The sequence below is a fragment of the Euwallacea fornicatus genome, chromosome 21, assembly GCF_040115645.1.
Source record: "Euwallacea fornicatus isolate EFF26 chromosome 21, ASM4011564v1, whole genome shotgun sequence".
NCBI lineage: Eukaryota > Metazoa > Arthropoda > Insecta > Coleoptera > Curculionidae > Euwallacea > Euwallacea fornicatus.
The window spans coordinates 3,715,954-3,736,193 of record NC_089561.1 but is presented as its reverse complement, the minus strand read 5'-3'; the positions used below and the strand labels follow the sequence as shown (position 1 = coordinate 3,736,193).

Here is a 20,240-nt window from a genome sequence, read left to right as displayed (position 1 = left end):
ACGGCAATTTAAACAATTACTGTAGTGTTATGCTGTAGAAATATATTAAAATGGAACGTACTAAAACTCGATAAAACACATTTTTACACATAACAGCCTCAAAGCATCATGAGGCCGTAACGCCTTAGAGAGATATTTCCGGATATGGGTTGTAATAGTCAAATGTATTCTATCGTGGCACTGATTAATCCCTACAAGTTTGGTTCTGAGACACCCTGTAGAATTAAATTTACCATAGAAAATCAACTGCCACTTCTTCATTACTCCAACCTGGGAAACGTGTCTGCTGCCGGCATTCAGAACTTTTAAATGCCATCGGCCCTCTGCTTTCTCGCCCCAAAAATGAACGGACAAGAAGGGCCAATCATCGAAATTGGAACTAATCACATCCCTTGGCCTCTCAAACAGCAAAGTGGAGGTGGTGCCCATTGGGGAGGTAAGTTGAATGCGCAAATTTCCTCTTGGGAAGAACCTTAAGGAGATTTTGCACTGGACGTGCTCGAGGAAACGCACTTCATTGAGAGTATTTGAGCAGGCGTCTACGTCCATGTAGAAGTCAAGAGTTGACTCTGAATTCAGATTAATTGGTAACAAGTTTAAAAAGTAAACGAATCTTTATTACGATAGCTGAAAGGTATCTGCTTGTCCTCTATGACCTCTTGACTCTTGCAAATGTGCTGCGGCGGCACCGTGGTCCATTTCTCGGCCAAACTGACCAGAGCCGAGGCGTCCATTAGGCCGTAACCAAACTTATGGGAGACTTTTCGTTTGACCCCGTTGGTGATCCATCCGTTTTCTTTATCCAGTGGCGTAGGTCTAGAAGTGAGTACCACCAAATACTGCATGTCTCTCCAGGTCAGGGTCGGGTTGGCTTCCAAGGCAAGCGCACAGATTCCTGCAGAAAAAAAATTATGTTCGAATAGTCCTGTCTGAGGTGTAAAGCCTTACCAGCTGCAAGAGGAGCTGAGGCAGAAGTCCCAGTATGTTCGACAGTGCAAATATGATCTGGTCTCAACCTGGCATCCATATCCACCGTAGCGACGCTCTTATCGTGCCCAGGCGTCCCGGAACTATAAGTCGTAGCCAGAGTCGAGGAGCACTCTTCCAAATACCAGGGTTTAAACCTGGAACGCGTGCCAGATATATAATTAGTTCGCAATAAATTAGAGCCATGGGGGGCGCAGCAACCAAAATTTAACAGCAATTGTTTCCCCTAGAGACCGTGAGGCTTAACACGCTAATAGGTTGGCGTAATCCGCAAATATACACTCTACCTTAATGCGAGTGAGACAGGAAACGTGATTTTCAATTTTGCCTGCGCATTAATGGGGGATAAATAAAATGCGCACTAATGGGGGGATAAATAAAATGTGTATTAACGGAGGGATAAGTAAAATGGGATGATTACCCTCCTTGCGTGGCACTGGATATGCTGAGAGTGAATATGCTGTTTGTGTAACCGTCACAATTGCAAGAATCAGTGTGGCGACCGCCATTTCCTGAAGCCCAGACAAAGATCGATCCTTTACCCTTTCGACCGCTGGTAACACCTAAACAAGAATTAAGATTGTTCATCTGCAGAAGCCTCGAAGATTGAATGGACTCAATTGAAGTGTTAAAAATGTTTTTTCCCGATACAAGAAAATTCATTATTTTGAACTCGATCAATCAATAATATTTCAAACGAGGTTTATAGCAAGTACTTACCATAAATGAAAGCTCTTCTCGCCAATGGTCCTGGACCGTCCACAGTCTTACCATCATCCTCCGGTCCCCACGAAGCGCTGTAGATGTCGATATGTTCAGGATTCAGTCCCAATGCTTTGGCTTCTACTGCATCATTTACCACCCCGTCTAACATCCGAACACCTGAAAGGAATTAATTAGTTAATGAAATAATTTGCCAAAGGTTGGATTAAAGGATTATCTGCATTATACAGGCTGATTCATTGGGAATGGGGCATGGCAAAATCCGAGATAGGGGACGTCAAAACGTGACGATTGCACCCAACACACCTTATACCAATGTTGCGTGTTTCAGAATCACAGGGTGTTTAAGGGTTAAATTTTATTTTAAAATTTTTTAAGAAGAATTTTTATCTAATTTATAGATAGCTCCTAACAGGCGCTGGTTACAATCGACTACTCGGTATAGTTGTTATTTTTTTATGAATGTCATTAAGGTCAAGTTTTATTCAATATAATGAGAGAGCGTCTATTTTTATTTCAAAAAAGGTTTTCTGATTTAATCCAGATATCTCTCTTCATTTGCGAAATTTTCGCCCATAAGCTAATTCGTGTTGTACCATTTCAAATCCTGAAAAACGATGTTGGCTGCAGTTCACTGGCATGGCAACGCATTACTTAACTCTTGTTTATTTAGCTTGTAGAAGTAATTAGACTATTTTCTTCTCAGTTGCTCTTTTTAGGTAAAGAATTGGAATTTAAAGGTAAAACAACAGCATAATCACTTTTCCTTTAGTGAGATGTGCAATATGATTTGTGTTTTTGCTCAAAAGAATTTTATAATAAGATTTATTTTTCATTTGTTAATGGTTTTTTATTTTTTAATGATTGGTATTTTATTTTTTTAATTAATTAATATTTTTAATTAACTATGAATTTGAAATGGTACGGCACGAATCAGCTTACGGGTAGATATTTCGTAAACGAGGAGAGACATCGGAATTAAGCGAGACTATCTTTCTTGAGTAAAAACAAATAGTTCCATTATAGCGAATAGGATTTGATCGTAGCTGCACTCATAAAAAAATATGACCAGATATAGCGAAGCTTACTTGGTATCTTACAAAACTTGAGTATGTCAATATGGCGTTCATGAAAATGTAAAAATTTATTAAGGAATTCTAAAATAAAATTTCACCTTTTAACACCCTGTGATTCTGAAACACGTAACATTGGTATAAGGTGTGTTGAATCCAATCGTCACATTTTGATGTTTCTCATCTCGAATTTTGCCGTGAACCCCTCTGTACATAACAAGCCATCGCACATATCTGAGGTTCAGCTTCCTCTGTTATTTTAAGATACCGAGGCTGAATGGAGGGACGAGCTGAGATTTTTCGCAAATAAAGTTATTTGCAAATATTGCGGCTTATTTGAAATTTTGTTCATTTAGTTCCATCCCAGAGGGACTAATTAGTCGATGACAAATAATACTAAAAACCGATTTATCAGGATTCATCATTCAACTCGTATGACGTACGGTTTGCGGCGCAGAAATTATGATTTATTATAGCGAAATTTAAATACAAATTACGAAATAATCGGATTCTACGTACTTTAATTACAATTTCAATATGGGATGAATTAATAAGCACTTTGAACAGAATATGAATGGGTATAATATATTCCTGCAGGTTCCCATCAGGGAGGACAAACGCACAATGTAATACCCTCAATAGTCCACATCCGACCCTTCTCTTTTGCTTTTGAATTTTTTATATAGCGTGTCCAGCTATAAAGATAATAACCTTTACCACATAAAAGTAATTTATGGATGGGATGGAATTTATTTTTCCCTACTTTCATTTTACGAAAATGTGTGTAGTTTAGGAGCCACAATAGGCGCGATATCTCGGTTTATATCTCATTTGCGCCCTTTGTTTCGGATATCTTTGACCTCCCCGTTAAAAACCATTAAAATGGGGAACACACAAAAGCGTGTATTTTGTTCCCTACTGATTAAGGCTATTTTGTGTTTTCTGTCGGGGCTTTTTTTGTTTACAGGTACGGCTTTGTTTGGATAAAGGAGAGAATGGTCAGTAAATGCTTGTATATCCTTTTAAGAGACTTTTAATACATCGGATCTCCGGTGAGTTACAGATTATTAAACAGTATCGTTTTTTTTTTCAGATTCAGGCAGGCCACGAGCATTTCTCCAGTTCTTTAGCCTGAGAGTGGACTCTTTGAGAAATTTCTCAACAGAGTGCTCTTTTGTTGATATTTATGGGTTTCCGGGATATTGTTTAGAACATTTTAGCTTCAACACTAAAACCGTTCTGATTCTTGCATTCACTGTATCAAATATCTCAAACATTGATTCTCTAAGCTTACTGAAAATATTGGTGATACCACTGATTTTACGGAAGTTTGAAGCTTTGAAGGTTCTTCTTTCAAATTTCAGTTTTCTACGTTAGTTCCCCTTTGAAAAACAGAGTCAAAGACAACAGTGCAGTTCCAGTTTTCGAGGTATCGATTTTTCATTTGAGTTAGACTTACAAAGACAAAATTGCAAAAGTATTACATATAAAATTCTTCGCGAATGTGAAGCATTTTATGTTAGCAATGCTTCCAGACCTTTAAAAAGGAGAACACTAAAATTACATTAAAAATAGAGAATTTAATAGGTCAAATGTACGCTAGCACGCCTTTGATAGTAGTCACAGGATTAAATGGAACGAATGCCCGTATCGTTATCAAGAAACTTTTATCAAAGAAACGTGAAATCACAGAAAGTGCAAATACAGGGTGTTCCGGGGAAAAGTGTCCACCTTGAATATTTTTTTAGTTGTTTGTTAAAAAAAAAATGCTAAAAGACGTCTAATTTGATAGAGAGAAAGTATTTTCGAAATGTCATTCGTCTAACCCTGAACTAACCCCTTTGAAATTTTCAAATTGGAAGAGGGGTTGTGTTATGCCGTCTTTGAAAGGTAATTTTATTCTCTACGTTCTGAAGCTTTTATTTGTGATACAATTTGAAAATTTCAAAGGAGCAGTTTCAAGAGGTAGAAAAATTACATTTCGAAAATAACTGTTAGACCAAATAATGTCCCCCTCGTTATCAAAGTTGTCGAGTTTTACCGTTTTTTTTTTAACATACAACAGAAAAGCTATTAAGGGTCGATACTATTCCCTGAGATACCCTGTATCAATTTTATTTAATAAAAGTTTATGTTTGACTTACTGGTCAGTAACCCATGAATAGAAAGTCAACATTAATAAATCGCACTTAGAACAATTACCAACAAAGATAATAAAGTTCTTAACAAGATAGGTTGAATTAGGTGTAATGATCAAACATCAATTTTTCACTTCAAATCAACATTTTAAATTGATTCACTTGAGAAACTGCCAGTTCCAGACACTTTAGATGTGTTAATTTTCCTTTTCATGAGAATTTTCTGTTGTATTTTACGGACGGTTATAGGTTTTGCTTACTGAAAGCTTAACAAGAGTTTTGTCCGAGGCCTTAGCAAAGGGTGCATATTATTCTCAGTTAGTTTTAAGTGAGAATAGTGTGCGGGCCCCACTAGTATGTGAGGCGTTATTTCTAAACGAAATAAAAGAAAAAATATGTTGCTGATGTTGATGTGGAAACTGAAGATGTGTCCATTTTGATCATAGGATTGAAGGCTTAAGTATCAATAAGTATGGAAAAATTCCTAAGCACTGTACAACAAATTATCAAATGAAACACTCTGAATTTAGTTTTATATATCTCTCACTGGCTAAATCCTTTACCTGTTGAATTTGGAATTAGTCAACTGTCACCAGCTCTGTCCTAACAAGGAACGTGGCTTTGCAGTAGGAAATAATGGTTTTCCCCATGCTCCAATTCACTTTCCAGCCATCAGATATCTGGATAAAATTTAAACGAAAATCGATTTTTCATGTCCAAACAATATGTTCGAACGCATGTACGAGTAATTCCAATTAGCGGAATATGTTCGACCATTTGCGTATTTTTCTGGATGAAATTTATTTAGAAAATTCCTCTGCCGGAGAGCGAAAATGGAACAGTCTTAAGTGATTAGGTATCGCCCTTAAAAAGTTTCGTGAAAAAAATATAATGAATGAATCTTTCCTTGCATACAAATAGGATATTTCCGGAAGAGAAATATCGTTGAGCACAGAAGCCGGGCATCCGGCCCCTATAACATCCACTACAAAAGAGCTATCTAATTTTAAGTGAACAATCACGAAATAGCTAAAGATTTACTGTAAAGCACAACACAAAGAAAGTAAAGTTTCTGAAGGAAACGTGCGGTTAACGGTGGTTATTTATTTTACGGGCAAGGAAAAATAGCGTTATATGGGATAAGGTGAAAAATTTAGATTGAAGTGTTAAATTTGATACAGACTTTATATTGTTGTTGTTGGGCCCAACTCTCACGAGATTATGAAGAAATCTAGTTAAGACTCCCCCTCTTATCCGCTCTTCATCTTTTATACTTTACGCCCATTTATTCGAACTAATTAGTCGGCCTGCATAAAATTAACATGTTTATAGGAAGTTTCGGTCTAGCATGATGAAAAATGGATATCTCCGGCAATAAATTCAAGAATTTAAGAAGTTTTCTTTACAAAACTTCTCAGCTTAAAGAGCGCGACGAATGAATTCCTATGGAGATTATGCAGCTGTAAAATTTCCGTTGTTGCGTATGGAAATTTCAACCTCCCCATTATAATTCATTATTGTATTTCACAATTGTAATTAACAGCGCGAATCCCATTACACCTGGAAAATTTGGGGCAGACTGGGTTTACGGAAAAATGCTATGAAGCTAGAAAACCACATATCATTTATGCATGCTGCTTTTGACAACAATGATGCAATTGGGGAATTAGCCTTTGAAATTAAGCAAGAAACTCTGCAAAACTCAATTTGTGTGTGTATATTTAAATTGCGTACCCTAATTTTTACATTCGGAAATGTGCGAACGCGGCTCATGCTCGCCGGAATATGAATAAAAACTGTTTGTGCCAGAATTTATTTTTGTTCGTTGAAAGTTTATTACGATTTTATTATTTAGCCATCTATGTAAAACGGTGCACTTGATGTAGGTTACATCTATCATTCCTTTTTCATTTAAATTATCAGGAAATAGCATAAAAATTTCTAAAGGGAACGTGTATTTTATTTGCGTTGTGAAACTAATATGACAAAAAAATGCAATTTAGAAACATTAAATAACTAACGTTAGACGCACATCATGTCAGTGAATTTTTCAAATTTTATCCGAAAAGATTTTAACCAAGTTCCTCCACCACATGAGTTCTACAGGCATACTTAAGGGCAATTAGACTCAAATGCAAAAGCAGATCTTAAAAAGATTGCGAATGTTCCTCACGATGTACAAGACGAAAGTAACAACATATTTTTAATGTATATTGCTTTGCAAGTAACGAGAAAATACAATGTAATATACACGATATTTCGGAACTATGGGATCATACGTCTACAATAATTGTTCCAAATATCCTTAAACTTGAATGCACCTGTTTAAACGACGTATGAGGTGTTCGAATTTACAGTATTTTAACAGGAAAATTCAATTTTCTGACTACATAGGGAAAAATTAGCAACATGTCAAGAGTTCGATTTTTGAGAGAATATTAATGGCGGAAACCGCATTTCGGCATCTTTACAGTCTATGGCGCTAGAGAATTTTTCAAATTTCGAGCATTTTCAAAATTCCTCATAACTTTTTTATTTAGGACAATGTTGAAGTACAACAAAAACACTCTTAAGGCACTTCTTCGATGCGATTACAGTGGAGTGCTCAGTTTTTTTCCCGCGGCGTACCGTTTTGTCAAAAACCGACATAATTTTTTATTTTAAATAAAAATCGCAATCGGCTATGACTTATGTCCATTTTAACTCATTTTCAACTTTCCATTTTAAACTATTTTATTTGATTTTCATACCAGAACAGAAGTTCTGGGGTTGAAATCAAATAAAATAACTCAATAAAACTCATTTTTGCACGTAATTCTTTTAAAGCATCATAAGCTTGTAGCGCCTCACGAAGGCATACCATAACATATGGGTTCTTCCACTCAAATGTCTTCTAGTATTTCGCTGAATAATCATTCGCAGTTTGATCCCATAATTATGAGTTTCTCTGCATGTACATGTAGATCCTGTGTTGATTTCTTTTCTACCATATTAGAATCATATGAGTCAAAATTGTATGAAATCTAATTACCCTGATGCAGCCATTAATTTAGCCCCATTGAAGCAAATCTACGGGGAACTTCGTAAAAGGGGATGCATGAAATAATTTTAATAAAAAAACAATTTCAGGGACTGAACGAGGGTATTTAATTAGCAAGACTGCTTTAATGAACAGGAACGAGACCATCTTATTAAAATTTCTTTCACGTGGCGAAAAGTTCGGATGGGGCCCAATGTTTTACCTAAGCACAGGGAAAAATAAAACATGAAGAGAAACCAGGTCTTCTGTACGCGAATATTGCATTTTTAAACATTTTTGCAATTACAAAAAATGCAAATTAATTAATTTTTCTTAGCAATTTTAATTATGACACTAAGGTCATAAAACGGAAGGTACCAAATGTACGTATTCTATTTGCACGTTTAGTAAATTGGTTTAATTCAGATAGTGGTATCTGCAACATGCAAACAAGCCCACATTGTTTGCCGAAATTTTAGTATAAAGCTTTGTAAATTCTGGCATATTTAATTATTTCAATGCAGGCATTTAGAAACGAAAATTAGCGTTGCCAGGGAAGTTATTCAGTTTAGGTGGGAGTCGTATTGTGCGAGGCGTGAAGGAATTTAGAGAAAGCTCTTTGTGAGAAAAATTAAGGGAAAGTTATTACAGAAACGATAACAAAGAAACTGGGAATATATTATTCTGTGCAAAACGACATTGACATTTTGGAAAAGATATTTATGTGCGTGGGGACACCTTTATGCCGTGCTTTTATTAAATCAGACATAAAATATGAAAAACGAATAAAGACTCAGATAAAGTAGGTAGGAAAAAATATTGTACGGCACACGACTGAAAATGAATTTAACGGGGCTTTTCAGCTACTTGGCCCGACCTGCGAAACAATACTTTCCGGTCTTGCAATGTAAATAACTATTCTATTTTCCCATTATAGAGCTGCACATGCCTTTCTCATCTTTCATTTCACTGTTTCGAATTCAACTGAATTCAAGTGCATTCAGTTATTCATACGGTAGAGCAACTAATAGAGAATTTAATGCGGTTCCCCATTATGATATAAGGTGCTTTTACCGAGATAATGCAGTTTTTTGGAGGAAAATTTGAACTTTTAGTTTATTTCACTCACCTCCTATACTAGCATTATAAGCAATTCCAATTCCACAGAAGCTATTATAGGCAACTCCTGCAACTTCCCCGGCACATCTGGTACCATGCTTGTTATCCCCATTGTCTTGGGGCATTGGGTCATCGTCATTCCCGTTAATATCCGTACTGGCCAACGGGTCCTGAAATCAATTCATTCCCAACATTAAGTTCCTTTCATATTAATCTGGGTAAATATAATTATGACAATTATTTATCAAACAATAACCGCGGGGCAATGCCAATATTACGATATATACAATGCAAACAATTACTGATTGGATAGGTTTGGTTGGGGCTTACAAATAGGTTATGCACATGTAAATGCAGGGACACCAAGAAAAGTAATCTGCATAGATTTGTGTTTTAATCTAAGGCTAATGACCATGTCCGATAGACTTGCCATTGGGCCGTAGTTTTCCTGGGACGCCTTTAATATGTCGGGCAGCCATAACGTGTCCCAATACACCAATCAACCTCGCCATATTACTAATTAGAGTTGGTCCAAAGCAATTCCGTAAGCTTGGAACAACTACGACCGCAATGCCTTTGTAATTAGTTTTAGTGTCGGATATGTATGTCTATGTATCGCCCTGGCTGTTTACTTTCAAACTTAATACACGGTTTGTAGCTAAACTCCTCGGGGGGTGCATAAAAGCCTTTAATCTTTATTAGTGCATAACGTTGCCAACTTGGAAGTTACGTGTGAAATATAAGATGCTGGGGAACGCTATTATCTGGTATATGGGGATTCATTAAAATTATGGTGAGCCTGTTTTGTACATACAAGATGCATTATGTGCACTCATCCCCGAAATTTTATCATACTGAATAATAATATCTGTGTGATTGGCGAAAATCTCGTTATTACTATTAATAAATTACTATTATTTGAAACAAACTGAAACTTAATCTGCCTTTGTACCTACTAGAGCACGTTTGGTAAACAGAGGTGATATATCATAATAATAATGGTAAAGTGTAATTTAAATCCCCTATTTTATGATCAGATAATATTGCAGTGATGTAGGATACGAGTTTTATAACAACGTTCATTATATCAATTAATTCGTCAATTGAAGTGAATAGAAGAATTATTCGCTGCTTTACGCTGAAGTAGGTACAACGAATATGAAGTAAGTAATAGAATTACATAATGGACATTTGCAAGCGAATCTGCCTTGCGGTTATTGCGCTGATTATTACAGATAGATAGAGATTTAAATTAAGCGTAAATAGTCCCAAATGAAGCGATAACAAATAAATCTCTCTACACAAAGTTGCCCATCTTTGGAGGGGGTGATTTGTATTCTTTTTATAATGAATCCTATTGGTTAGGGCAGCACTGATGTACCATTCCCACCCTTTGCTAACTTCTGTAACACGGAACGTGAACATCATGACAATATTATACGGAGTGAAATAACCAAATGGGGCAAATTCAATATCTGCATATTTCTACATATGTGAAAAAATACCTGAACCTGAAATTACATTCTGTAATGTAAAAATTTCGTCCCCAAATTAAACCCGCTTTGCGTGACAATTGCAACTTTCAAATTTTTAAATTGCAAGTGTGGGTTTGTGATACCTCATGTGAAAGGTTGTTTTATTCTCTATGCAAAATTGATATGGTATTAAACTTTATTTAAACGAATAGTAGAGAAAAAATGCATTCATATATTGATTAATATTATTATTTATATTTTTTCTCTTACAAGTATCGACCTTGCGATCCTTCTACCCTTAAAGGTATTTATACTGCGTGAGATGGAAGAGAAAACCTCGCCAAAATGGTTACATTTAAATAATTTTTGGTATTCATGTTTATTACACTAAAATAAATACTGAATTTAATAAAATAAATTTTTAATTGTTTAAAACCAAAAAAAAAATTAATAATTTGTCGGTCCTCCGCGGTATCATACATTCTTGTACCGTCTAGGCATAATCTAATGAGGTGATTGATGTCTTCTTGGGGGACCTCATTCCAGGCTAACTGGACAGTATGATATAGCGCCGCCAGGGTTTCTGGGGATAGGGTATATTATGCAACCTTTGACTTACCATATCTCATACATGTTTAATAAGTGAGAGGTCTGGAGATCGAGGTGGACAAAGAAGCAAATTGATTGCAGTTCGTTGAAAGAAGTCCATAGCCACTTTAGGTACATGCGGTCATGCATAGTCTTGCTAGAAAACTGGACTAACAAGAGTTTCCAGATAAGGCATGAGATGAGGATCCCGAATATCTTGGATGTATCGTTGGACTGTCATACTACCTCTAATGATGAATAAACGTGACCTGCTGCCATATGCAATGGCACCTCAAACCATTACCCCAACAGTCTGATGGACATGCCTCTGCATTGTAAATTGAGGATCCAGTCTTTCACCCTGTCTCCTTTTTACTCTTGCCTGACCATTATGTACATTCAAAACAGAATCTGGATTCGTCACTAAACACAATTTTGTCCCATTCCAAATTCCAATGTATCCGTTATCTGCACCACTGTAGTCGATTTTGACAATGATTTAAGGTGGAGGGGCAACCCCAGATGGGGACAGTAGGAAAACAGTCCAAAACCTCTTATCCCGAGATAAATGGTTCGAATTCCAACGGGCCTTCCATACTTAGCAAACCACTGATCCGCCAGCCTCCTTGACGAGACGCACCTATCTCTTAGAGCCATAATTCAAAGGTGGCCACCTTGGCGTTTTGTAGTTCTTCGGGATCATCCAGTAATTCTCTTTCTGCCTGTTTGTTCTTCTTGAAACTATGTCTGACCATATCTCACTACAGTGTTTACACTACGGCTCATTCTAGTGGCGATTTCCCTAAATGACCGACCGACCTCTCGTAGACCCACCATTCGACCTCTGCCAAAATCGCTCAGTTGATGAAAATTTCACTGCATTCTGTGTCTAGACATATTTGATGAATTTAAAAGCACTTTCTAAGCACACTGTACACTAATCAATGATATTTTGCAGTCATATTGTTCAATTTTATTTCAAATTTGATAGTAAAAAAAACCTAAAATATTTGGTAACTCGTAAATACATTGATAAATATGACTGAAATTTTAATTGTTTTTTGTGTTCTCATATAAAAATATGTATACTAAAATTATTCAAATAAAACCATTTTTACAGTGCGTTCTGTTTTCTATATCACGCAGTATATTTGTAAGTACATTTATATATAATATAATAAATTGGATTGTTTAGCTTATTGATGAAAATGTTGGAATAGGGTTGTTCTGAGGAATCGGAAGAGGGGAATGTTTTGTGAGTCTGATTATGCAGAAAGAGTTTAATATCATTCAGTTTTAAGGGTTGCGTTTCTTTTTCCCTGTATTTGTATCAGTCGCTCCGTCATTTTTGTAATGTTTGGGAATTCGTAAAGCATTTGCTTGGAAGGGTTCTGTAGCGGGTTGTTTGGATATCTAATCTTTATAATTAGTCTAGGTGCGATATGCTCTGTAGTTTGTACGTATTGTTTTGTCTTTTCTTTAGCGTTTGTTCTAAGTATATGTTCGCAGCCTAATAAAAATCTGTAGATTGCTTTGTATACAGGATGTCTCTAAAAGTTCTGCACAACGTTCTCGGTTCTTCACAAAGTATCGGGAAGCGAAGATCGCTAGAATGGCCAGCACGATCACCTGATTTTACTCCATTAGATTTCTTGTTATGGGGACACGTGCAGAGTGTGGTGTACAAATCTAAACCACGTGATTTAGCTGACTTAGAGAGAAGAATATTATTACTTGTTATTAGATCGATTAGGCCTCAGATGTTGATTAACGTTAAGATATTTTTATTTACGGTTAAGATACTGGCAAGAGCTTCGAGGCATGTATTTTAATCATCTCATAGAAGACGACATTGATTTGTTTTATTATTTTATTACATTATCAATAACAAAACGGTGTTAGTTATTAAGTTTGAAGGTTATTTTAGGTAATGTCAATGTCGTCAATTTCATGAATTTGTTATTATTATTTGCAATAAAGTTTAAAATCATAGCAGTTTTGGATGAAGAACGACAAGACTTTTCAGTTGAAGGAGCACAAGCCGATGTTTTCAATTTAAAATTTGAAAGTTGCATTGTCATGCAAAGGGAGTTAAGCTTAGGGATAACATTTTTACTTTGCAGTATGTAATTTCAGATTCTAAAATTGACGCGTTTTCTGCACATATGTCGAGATAGGTAGATGTTGAATTTAATTTGGTTGTGCTCTCTTGTATAGGAAAATATGTAGGAAGAAGCCTCAGCACCGAAGGTCGAAGATTAGAAGGAATGCCCAACTTATTCATGGGCTTTAAATTGTATCTATTATTGCCTTGCAAGTTACAAAGCGGGGTTAATCCCCCTCCGTGTGCAGCTCAAAACATAAGCTCTATTTAGGTTTTGAATAATTGAAGACTGTTAGAAATTCCAAGATTGTAAGGTCAGTTTAATCCAAGACTCGCATCTCACTTTAATACCGGGCCGTTTCTAACAGGGGGCGGTCATAACCTGGGCTACAGGGTTAATACAGTTTTAATACAGTTTAAGATATAGTTGGAGCAGTTAGTATGAGCTCGAGCCGTTTGGGCAATGTCTAGGGAAGCGCCGGAAATGACTGGTTAATTTGATAATTTGTCCGGAATATGTATGAGGGCTACACCAGTAAATAACAGAGGCCCGCTAAATGGCGAAACTTGAATAAGTTAGTGCACTCCGGGGACATCGGGTTGTATTTAGAGTAGTTCTCTTGGTTTTTGTTTGTGACTTTACGACTTTATCAACCGGAACGACTGGAGATTTTGCAGGCCATAAACCCCCATATTGAAAATGGCTGCCACGAACCCATCAAACCAACATTGCACCGAGAAATCTTCATTACCATAAACACGGGTTAATTTTATTAAAATTGACGTTTCACGTCCCCGCAAAACAAAATTTTAGTGGAACATTAATGGAAAATATTGCCCCAGTAAAGACCGGGGTCCATTACTCCTACTTGGACTTTGCTTGAATGGCCTTAATTGGCTGAAAGGTTAATGCGGTAAGACAATATTGGAAAATCCATTGTGTGGTTAAATGGCATATATTCGTTAAGTTAATGTATATCATGGAGCAAATAATGAGATTGTGAAGGCCAAATTAATGTGAAATATTGAATCGAGTTGGAACAGACGTTATGGCTATTATGGAACCTTTGATTGAAACCTGAATTAATAGATATGTTTCTCGGTGTAAATTTATTGGTACGTAATTGGCAAAATTTATTTTTTGATGATGAAGTCCAAAACTCTGAATCAAGTTAAATTTGTCTTGTAAAAAATTTGTTTTCGTCCTACAGGACGTCAACGTTATTTTACAGGTCTAAAATCTCTGAATGAGCTTTGTTGAAAGATACACCATGATATTGTAATTAAATCGTGAAAATTTGAAAATAACGATCAGGAGTATTTTTTTTTACTTTTGCCAAACACAGACTTTTTTCTAAATTCTCACATCCTCTATTTCGATATTTTTCCATCGGAACGATTCCGGGCCGAGTCGCACGAAATTCCGATTCCGAGCTTTTTCTTATTTTAACTCAAGGAAGATCTTTGTAAATTTGCGTCGTCTGTTTAGTAAACACCCCGTGTATTTATCGTGAGGTTTTCGAAAAAAAAACTGCGTTCGCGCATGTTACTACTCTCAGATGAGATGCAGATAGGTGGAATTGAAGCTGTAGGAACATGAAAGCGGGTGTTAAAATTTCGATAATTTGGTCCATGAGGAATATTAATTTTTATATGAAAATTGCTTTTAGGGATTAAATATTTAAAACACCATCTACACAGCTCAAATTCACATTGCATTTTTCTTGTAACTCGATAAATCAGTCCAACTAAGTACCTTTTAGAGGGATTGAAAATAACTCGTTTTAATCTTAAGCTTTTAGTACTTTCATTGTTAGATTAAAGTATTTTAGGCATAAGATCTAGTTAATTTAATATAAACGTTTCATTATTTCATCAATTAAACTTGGTAGTTCGGGACAACAAAGCTTAGTTCGATTATTTTGTTGTGTTTGCATGCCATAATTAACAAGGAGATGTGGAATTACTCAGATTGGTAAACGGAACTATCGCTAAACTAATCAGTTGAGAAACAGTGCATTAAATTAATTTCTGAATTTCATTGCAGTTCACTATCGACTATCAAAAACCTTAAGTTAGAACGAGATGCAAAATGGACTTAGTAAGTGTATCAAAAAATCTTCATTGTAAACAAATTTCATTTGTAGTTAATATTACACCCTATGTTTTCCGGCATAAATTTGTGCATTTTCCGGTTTTCTGGAAAACTATAAATTAAACAATCGATGCCAACTGCAGTTATTGGTCCACTTATGCTAATTGGGTGGATGTCAACCCAATAAATCGCCGCTACAAGCATGGCGGTATAATGAGCTTAAAGCCTACCTACAGTGTGTAACATTTAACCTGGAAATATCTCGAATACAGGGTATCTTAAAAAGAAATGTTTAGTATCAAGCTTTAATCATTCTGATGGGGAAATATGTTGGTGCTCAAGTCGATTTCCCTGCCACCCTCGTGTGAATGGGGTGGGGGGTTACTTTCAAATGACAAACTTGATTTTTTTTACGAATTCGTATAATGTGGCTAGAAACAAAATGAATTGTTTCGAAACATTTTTTTCGATTTTTGCTAGAAATTACTTATAATTTACGAAATTCAAATTATATCTTAAAGGGCAAACTCCGCTTTTAAAAAATTTACATAGGACAAACAAGTTCTATAGTAATAAAATATGATAAATAAACAATAACGTAAGCAGATAAAACATCTACTCTTGAACATTCTGTCGACACTGCTTCAAAAAAGAGTATTTGACCGTAGAAAAGAAAATGGAAAACGTTTTGGTTGAATGGCGAAACGTATGGAAATATTTCAAAAAGTGAACTGCCCATATTACTCCAGGACTTAAACTTAGAAGTGCATCTGAACATGTGTTTTAAACATGACGGTTGTAAAGTTCATTATTCTGCGTTGGATCGGCAGAGCTGGTCCGATGAGTTGGTCTGCTCGATCTGCAGAACTTAGTGCGCCGGATTTTTTTGTGTAGGGATATCCCAAAGATCGGATTTATACAGGTATACCAATGATACGTGAGGATATTATTGTGCAAATTATAAACATTTCTGTCAATATTCCAGAAGACACACTTCGCAGATTTGAATAGTCCTTTAAAACACGAATAAATAAGTGCATTGAAGTTCAGAGACACTATTTTCAGCATTTACTTCAAAACAAGCTATATAAATATTCAAATTTGCGTTCCTCATGTTTATTTAGAGGTTTCTTTATAGAATTTATAGCATGTCTACTATTCAAAATATTCCGGTGTTCCAGGTTAAATGTTACATACTGTATACTGCTCGAAACTGCAAATGTTAAATAAAGCACCGGCTCTGTCCTCTTGTAAACAATCGCTCTATGGAGTGTAGAGCTAACAGAGCGAAAACTTTGCGCTGGCGTAATATGCAAAATATGTAAAAGGGAGGCGTGCGGTAAATCCCAAATGACCTCATATAACAGAGACAATTAAAACTCCTCATTGATTAGCCAAGGTAATTGTCCTTTCGGAAGTTTGTCAAACTTTGACTAGGAACTTTCCAGCTGCAGTATTAGTTTGATCAAAAGCGTGACTTTCTTCTGGATAAGTCGAGGGAACTTGCCGCCTTGAAGTTTCAAACAGCAACTCCTCGCGTATTAAAACTTAACAATGACCTATTTAAAGCTCGTTGCTTGTTATTTCAGTCCTGTGTGCAAAACAGGGCCGAAAAGGCATCTGTGGTGACTTCGGAAGCTGCATTGACATAGAATTTAGTTAAGAGAAATCGGGAGTGACAAATCTTGTGATGATCTTTTTGCGGAAATAAGGACATTACTTACGTAGTTCTGAGCTAAGTCCGGGTGATTAGTTTGGATGCCGTCATCCAGGATTGAAACCACGATCCCTTTTCCAGTATAACCTTTTTGCCAGGCAGGGGATACGTTCATGTCCAGGCCGTCTTTGGCGCCTCCGTTCTGCAATCAAAGAAAATTACATTAAAAACTTTAATGGACCCGTTCAGAAGAGTCAACAGTTGCCCAGCTGTTGTAGCTTTGGCTGAATGACGCGACACACTACAAAGATATTTTTATATGGAAGGTGACGAATTTTTTTTTTAGCGAAGTTCAAACTCCTTTTAAATTTACTGAGAAATTAAATAATGCAATTGATGTGACTACTTAACGAAAACTAATCTCAAGAGCCACGAAGATATGTACCCGACAGCTCTGAGTCCGGATGAAATACGATAATGGTTACTGTAGTTCTGCAGATCCGGGGCGCTTTGGAAAAGTTCAAATTTCTGTTCTCGTTAAAATAATCATGTATGAAACTCGTCAAGAAATGATATTTAGTGCAGCTGTAAATTTCTTAAATTATTAGCATTGCAGTATGCTTTATATTAAAGTTTAATGGCATAGATGAATTATCTTTGGAGTTACATTTTTTTCTTTTAATATTAGTTTAAACATTTATGTTTTTCTGCCATTTTTAGTATGGAATCAGACAGTTAGCAGGCCGCTGGCTTTATCAGATTAAGTTCATAGTGCTTGCATTACTTTGAGAAGAATAAGATTTGCTTTATGTTAAATTTCATTTACGTACACCTACTGATTAAGAAGGCTAAAGGTAATCCATAAAAAAAAATGTGTCAAAAGATCGAAGAACTTACGAAATACGGGGTGTCCCACCAGGAACTCTCATGAAACGTTGCAGGAAAACGCTGAACAGCAAAGTGACAAACATTTTGTAATTTAGTAAAAATCTTGAGGCGACCTCTTCTAAGATATTTTCATTGACGTCACACTTCCAGTTGCGCCGGAAGTCAATACTTGCTTGCTTAGTTTAAATGAAACACCCCATACAGGGTGTTTCCTAACTACGTGTAAAAAATTTAAAGGCTTAATCCTCGACTGATTTTGAGTCAAAAATGTCTAATAAACATATGTCCGCAAATGCCTTGTTTCCAAGATACAGGGTGTTGAAATGTGACAAGAAAAAGAGATTTTATTTCCAAAATGACTCAATTTGGGTGTTTGAATTTTAGAAAAGACAATTACCATCAGCAAGGCCGTAAACAAAAACCATATTGGCCATTTCTTTATTAGTGTAATTAGGCATTTGAAAAATTTTCAAAACTGACGTATAATCCGATTTTTGGGACATAGAACTAAATTCTTTCACTTTAGAGAGTAAAATACTAAAATAACACTGACTATCTTGTTTATAGTAGTGGAAGTAGCAAAAAAAAACTAACAATAAACAAGTTAGTAAATACCACCAAACCTTTAGAAACCTTTAAAACCTTTTTCAACGTCTTTCAGTCAACACCCTGTATCTTGGAAACAAGGCATTTGCGGACATATGTTTATTAGACATTTTTGACTCAAAATCAGTCGATGATTACGCCTTTAATTTTTTTAGACGTAGTTAGAAAACACCCTGTATATTATTTTATGATTCTACATTCATTCTTAATACGACTTTATTAATACCTTGGATTTTTTAGAATCAGTAGTTTCCAAGATATATGAGCTTCAATGTGGCAGACGCAGATATCTGCGGAATTTCATATTGTTGACAAACGGCAAGGTGCTTCGGAACCCTTTTTTGCCGTAATATTATAGAAGGTCCTTATTTTAGTATGCTGGCAAACTTTACCAACTATTTTCTATAGGGGGTACACAAGAGTAGAGCGAACTTGGACATCAAAGAATGATTATTTTGATATATTTTAAAACTACCTCCAAAAAGAACTTATTTTCTGAGTAACTTCGTTTTCTATATTGATGCTGGGATAGTACATCCCTAATTTTGAGCTGTAATGCGAATATGATAGATTTTTTGACGTCCAAGTTGGCTCCACTTTTGTTGACCCTCTATAGAAAATATTATGAAAAAGAGTTGCGAACTACCTTTGCGTTTGTTAACAATTTCAAATTCTGCAGACATCTCCATCTGCCATTTTCAATATTCAATTGCATATATCTTGGAAACTATTACTTCTAAAAAAGCCAGCGTCTGAATAAATTTGGGTTAAAATTGAACGTAGAATCTAAAAGCGCAATAATATATAGGGTGGTCCATTTAAAATAAGCAAGCAAGTTAGGATTTTTGGTACATTCTGAAGTGTAACGTCACTGAAAATATCTTAAATGGAGTCGCCTCCAAAGGTTCCTATCAAACCAGTAATATTTCGTATCTTTGCTATTCATAGTTTTCCTAAGACGTCTAATGGTGGTTCTTGGTGGGGAGCCCTGTATATTTCGGGAGTTTAATAAAAAGTGATGTGGATATTATGAAACTCAACATTTCTTGCTCTAATATTGTATTCTGCCCTCTTTTTCCCCCGTCACTTGCGTGAAATTTATTATCGTAAAACTCTTTTATGTCATATTCTTGATTTAAAATTTTTATCTCCGTTATATGGAATGTTGCTCGTTCCTCGGTATAAACCAAATTCTAGGCCGATGATAAACTTCTCGGCCATAATTTAAATTAGAAAGATCAATATCTCGCCTAACTAGTAGATTATGGCAATAAATATCAGACTTAAACGAAATTAAAAACTTAAACGTTCAGCCACTCGTGTTGCATAAAAATATGACACAAATTTTTCAGCCATATTAAAATTTATACCCAGCTAGGCGTTAACGGTTTCACGGCGAAATGAAATGTTCTAAACGACTGTTTAACGTGATAAAGGTATTAAAAAACCTTGGTGGATTATTTGCCTCGTATATCAAGCAAGTGTTAATTATTTTGGCCGATTTATTACCTGGGAACAAAAACTTTAATAAGTTTTATCAGCAACTTTCAAAGGGCAGCCCTGACCCGGACTATTATTTACGGTTTATTTCGTTAAATTCATCAATTAATTTTTAAACCCATATTCTTTATTTTACAGCCACAGTACCTTGAGAATGGGTGCCATAAGGGCAGTTGGAGATTAAACTCATGAAATATTACCAACTTCTCTAGCATTGAAATAGCACCATTATCACCTTAATTTTCCTCCTATAGCTTACGAGAAAATC

The 20,240-nt window shown here is 35.8% G+C and overlaps 1 protein-coding gene across 3 annotated transcripts in view; it reads right to left on the bottom strand.

Moving 5' to 3' along the window:
- LOC136345810 (furin-like protease 2) overlaps nt 1–20,240 on the bottom strand; it is a 268,365-nt gene that overhangs the window by 6,012 nt on the left and 242,113 nt on the right. For all 3 annotated transcript variants that reach the window (XM_066294422.1, XM_066294423.1, XM_066294424.1), the window contains 7 exons: nt 17,046–17,180; nt 9,070–9,229; nt 1,708–1,869; nt 1,409–1,550; nt 949–1,124; nt 623–895; nt 234–569 (listed from right to left, as the gene is read on the bottom strand). In XM_066294422.1, the coding sequence (XP_066150519.1) occupies nt 234–569; nt 623–895; nt 949–1,124; nt 1,409–1,550; nt 1,708–1,869; nt 9,070–9,229; nt 17,046–17,180 (1,384 nt within the window). The remainder of the gene's footprint in view (nt 1–233; nt 570–622; nt 896–948; nt 1,125–1,408; nt 1,551–1,707; nt 1,870–9,069; nt 9,230–17,045; nt 17,181–20,240) is intronic.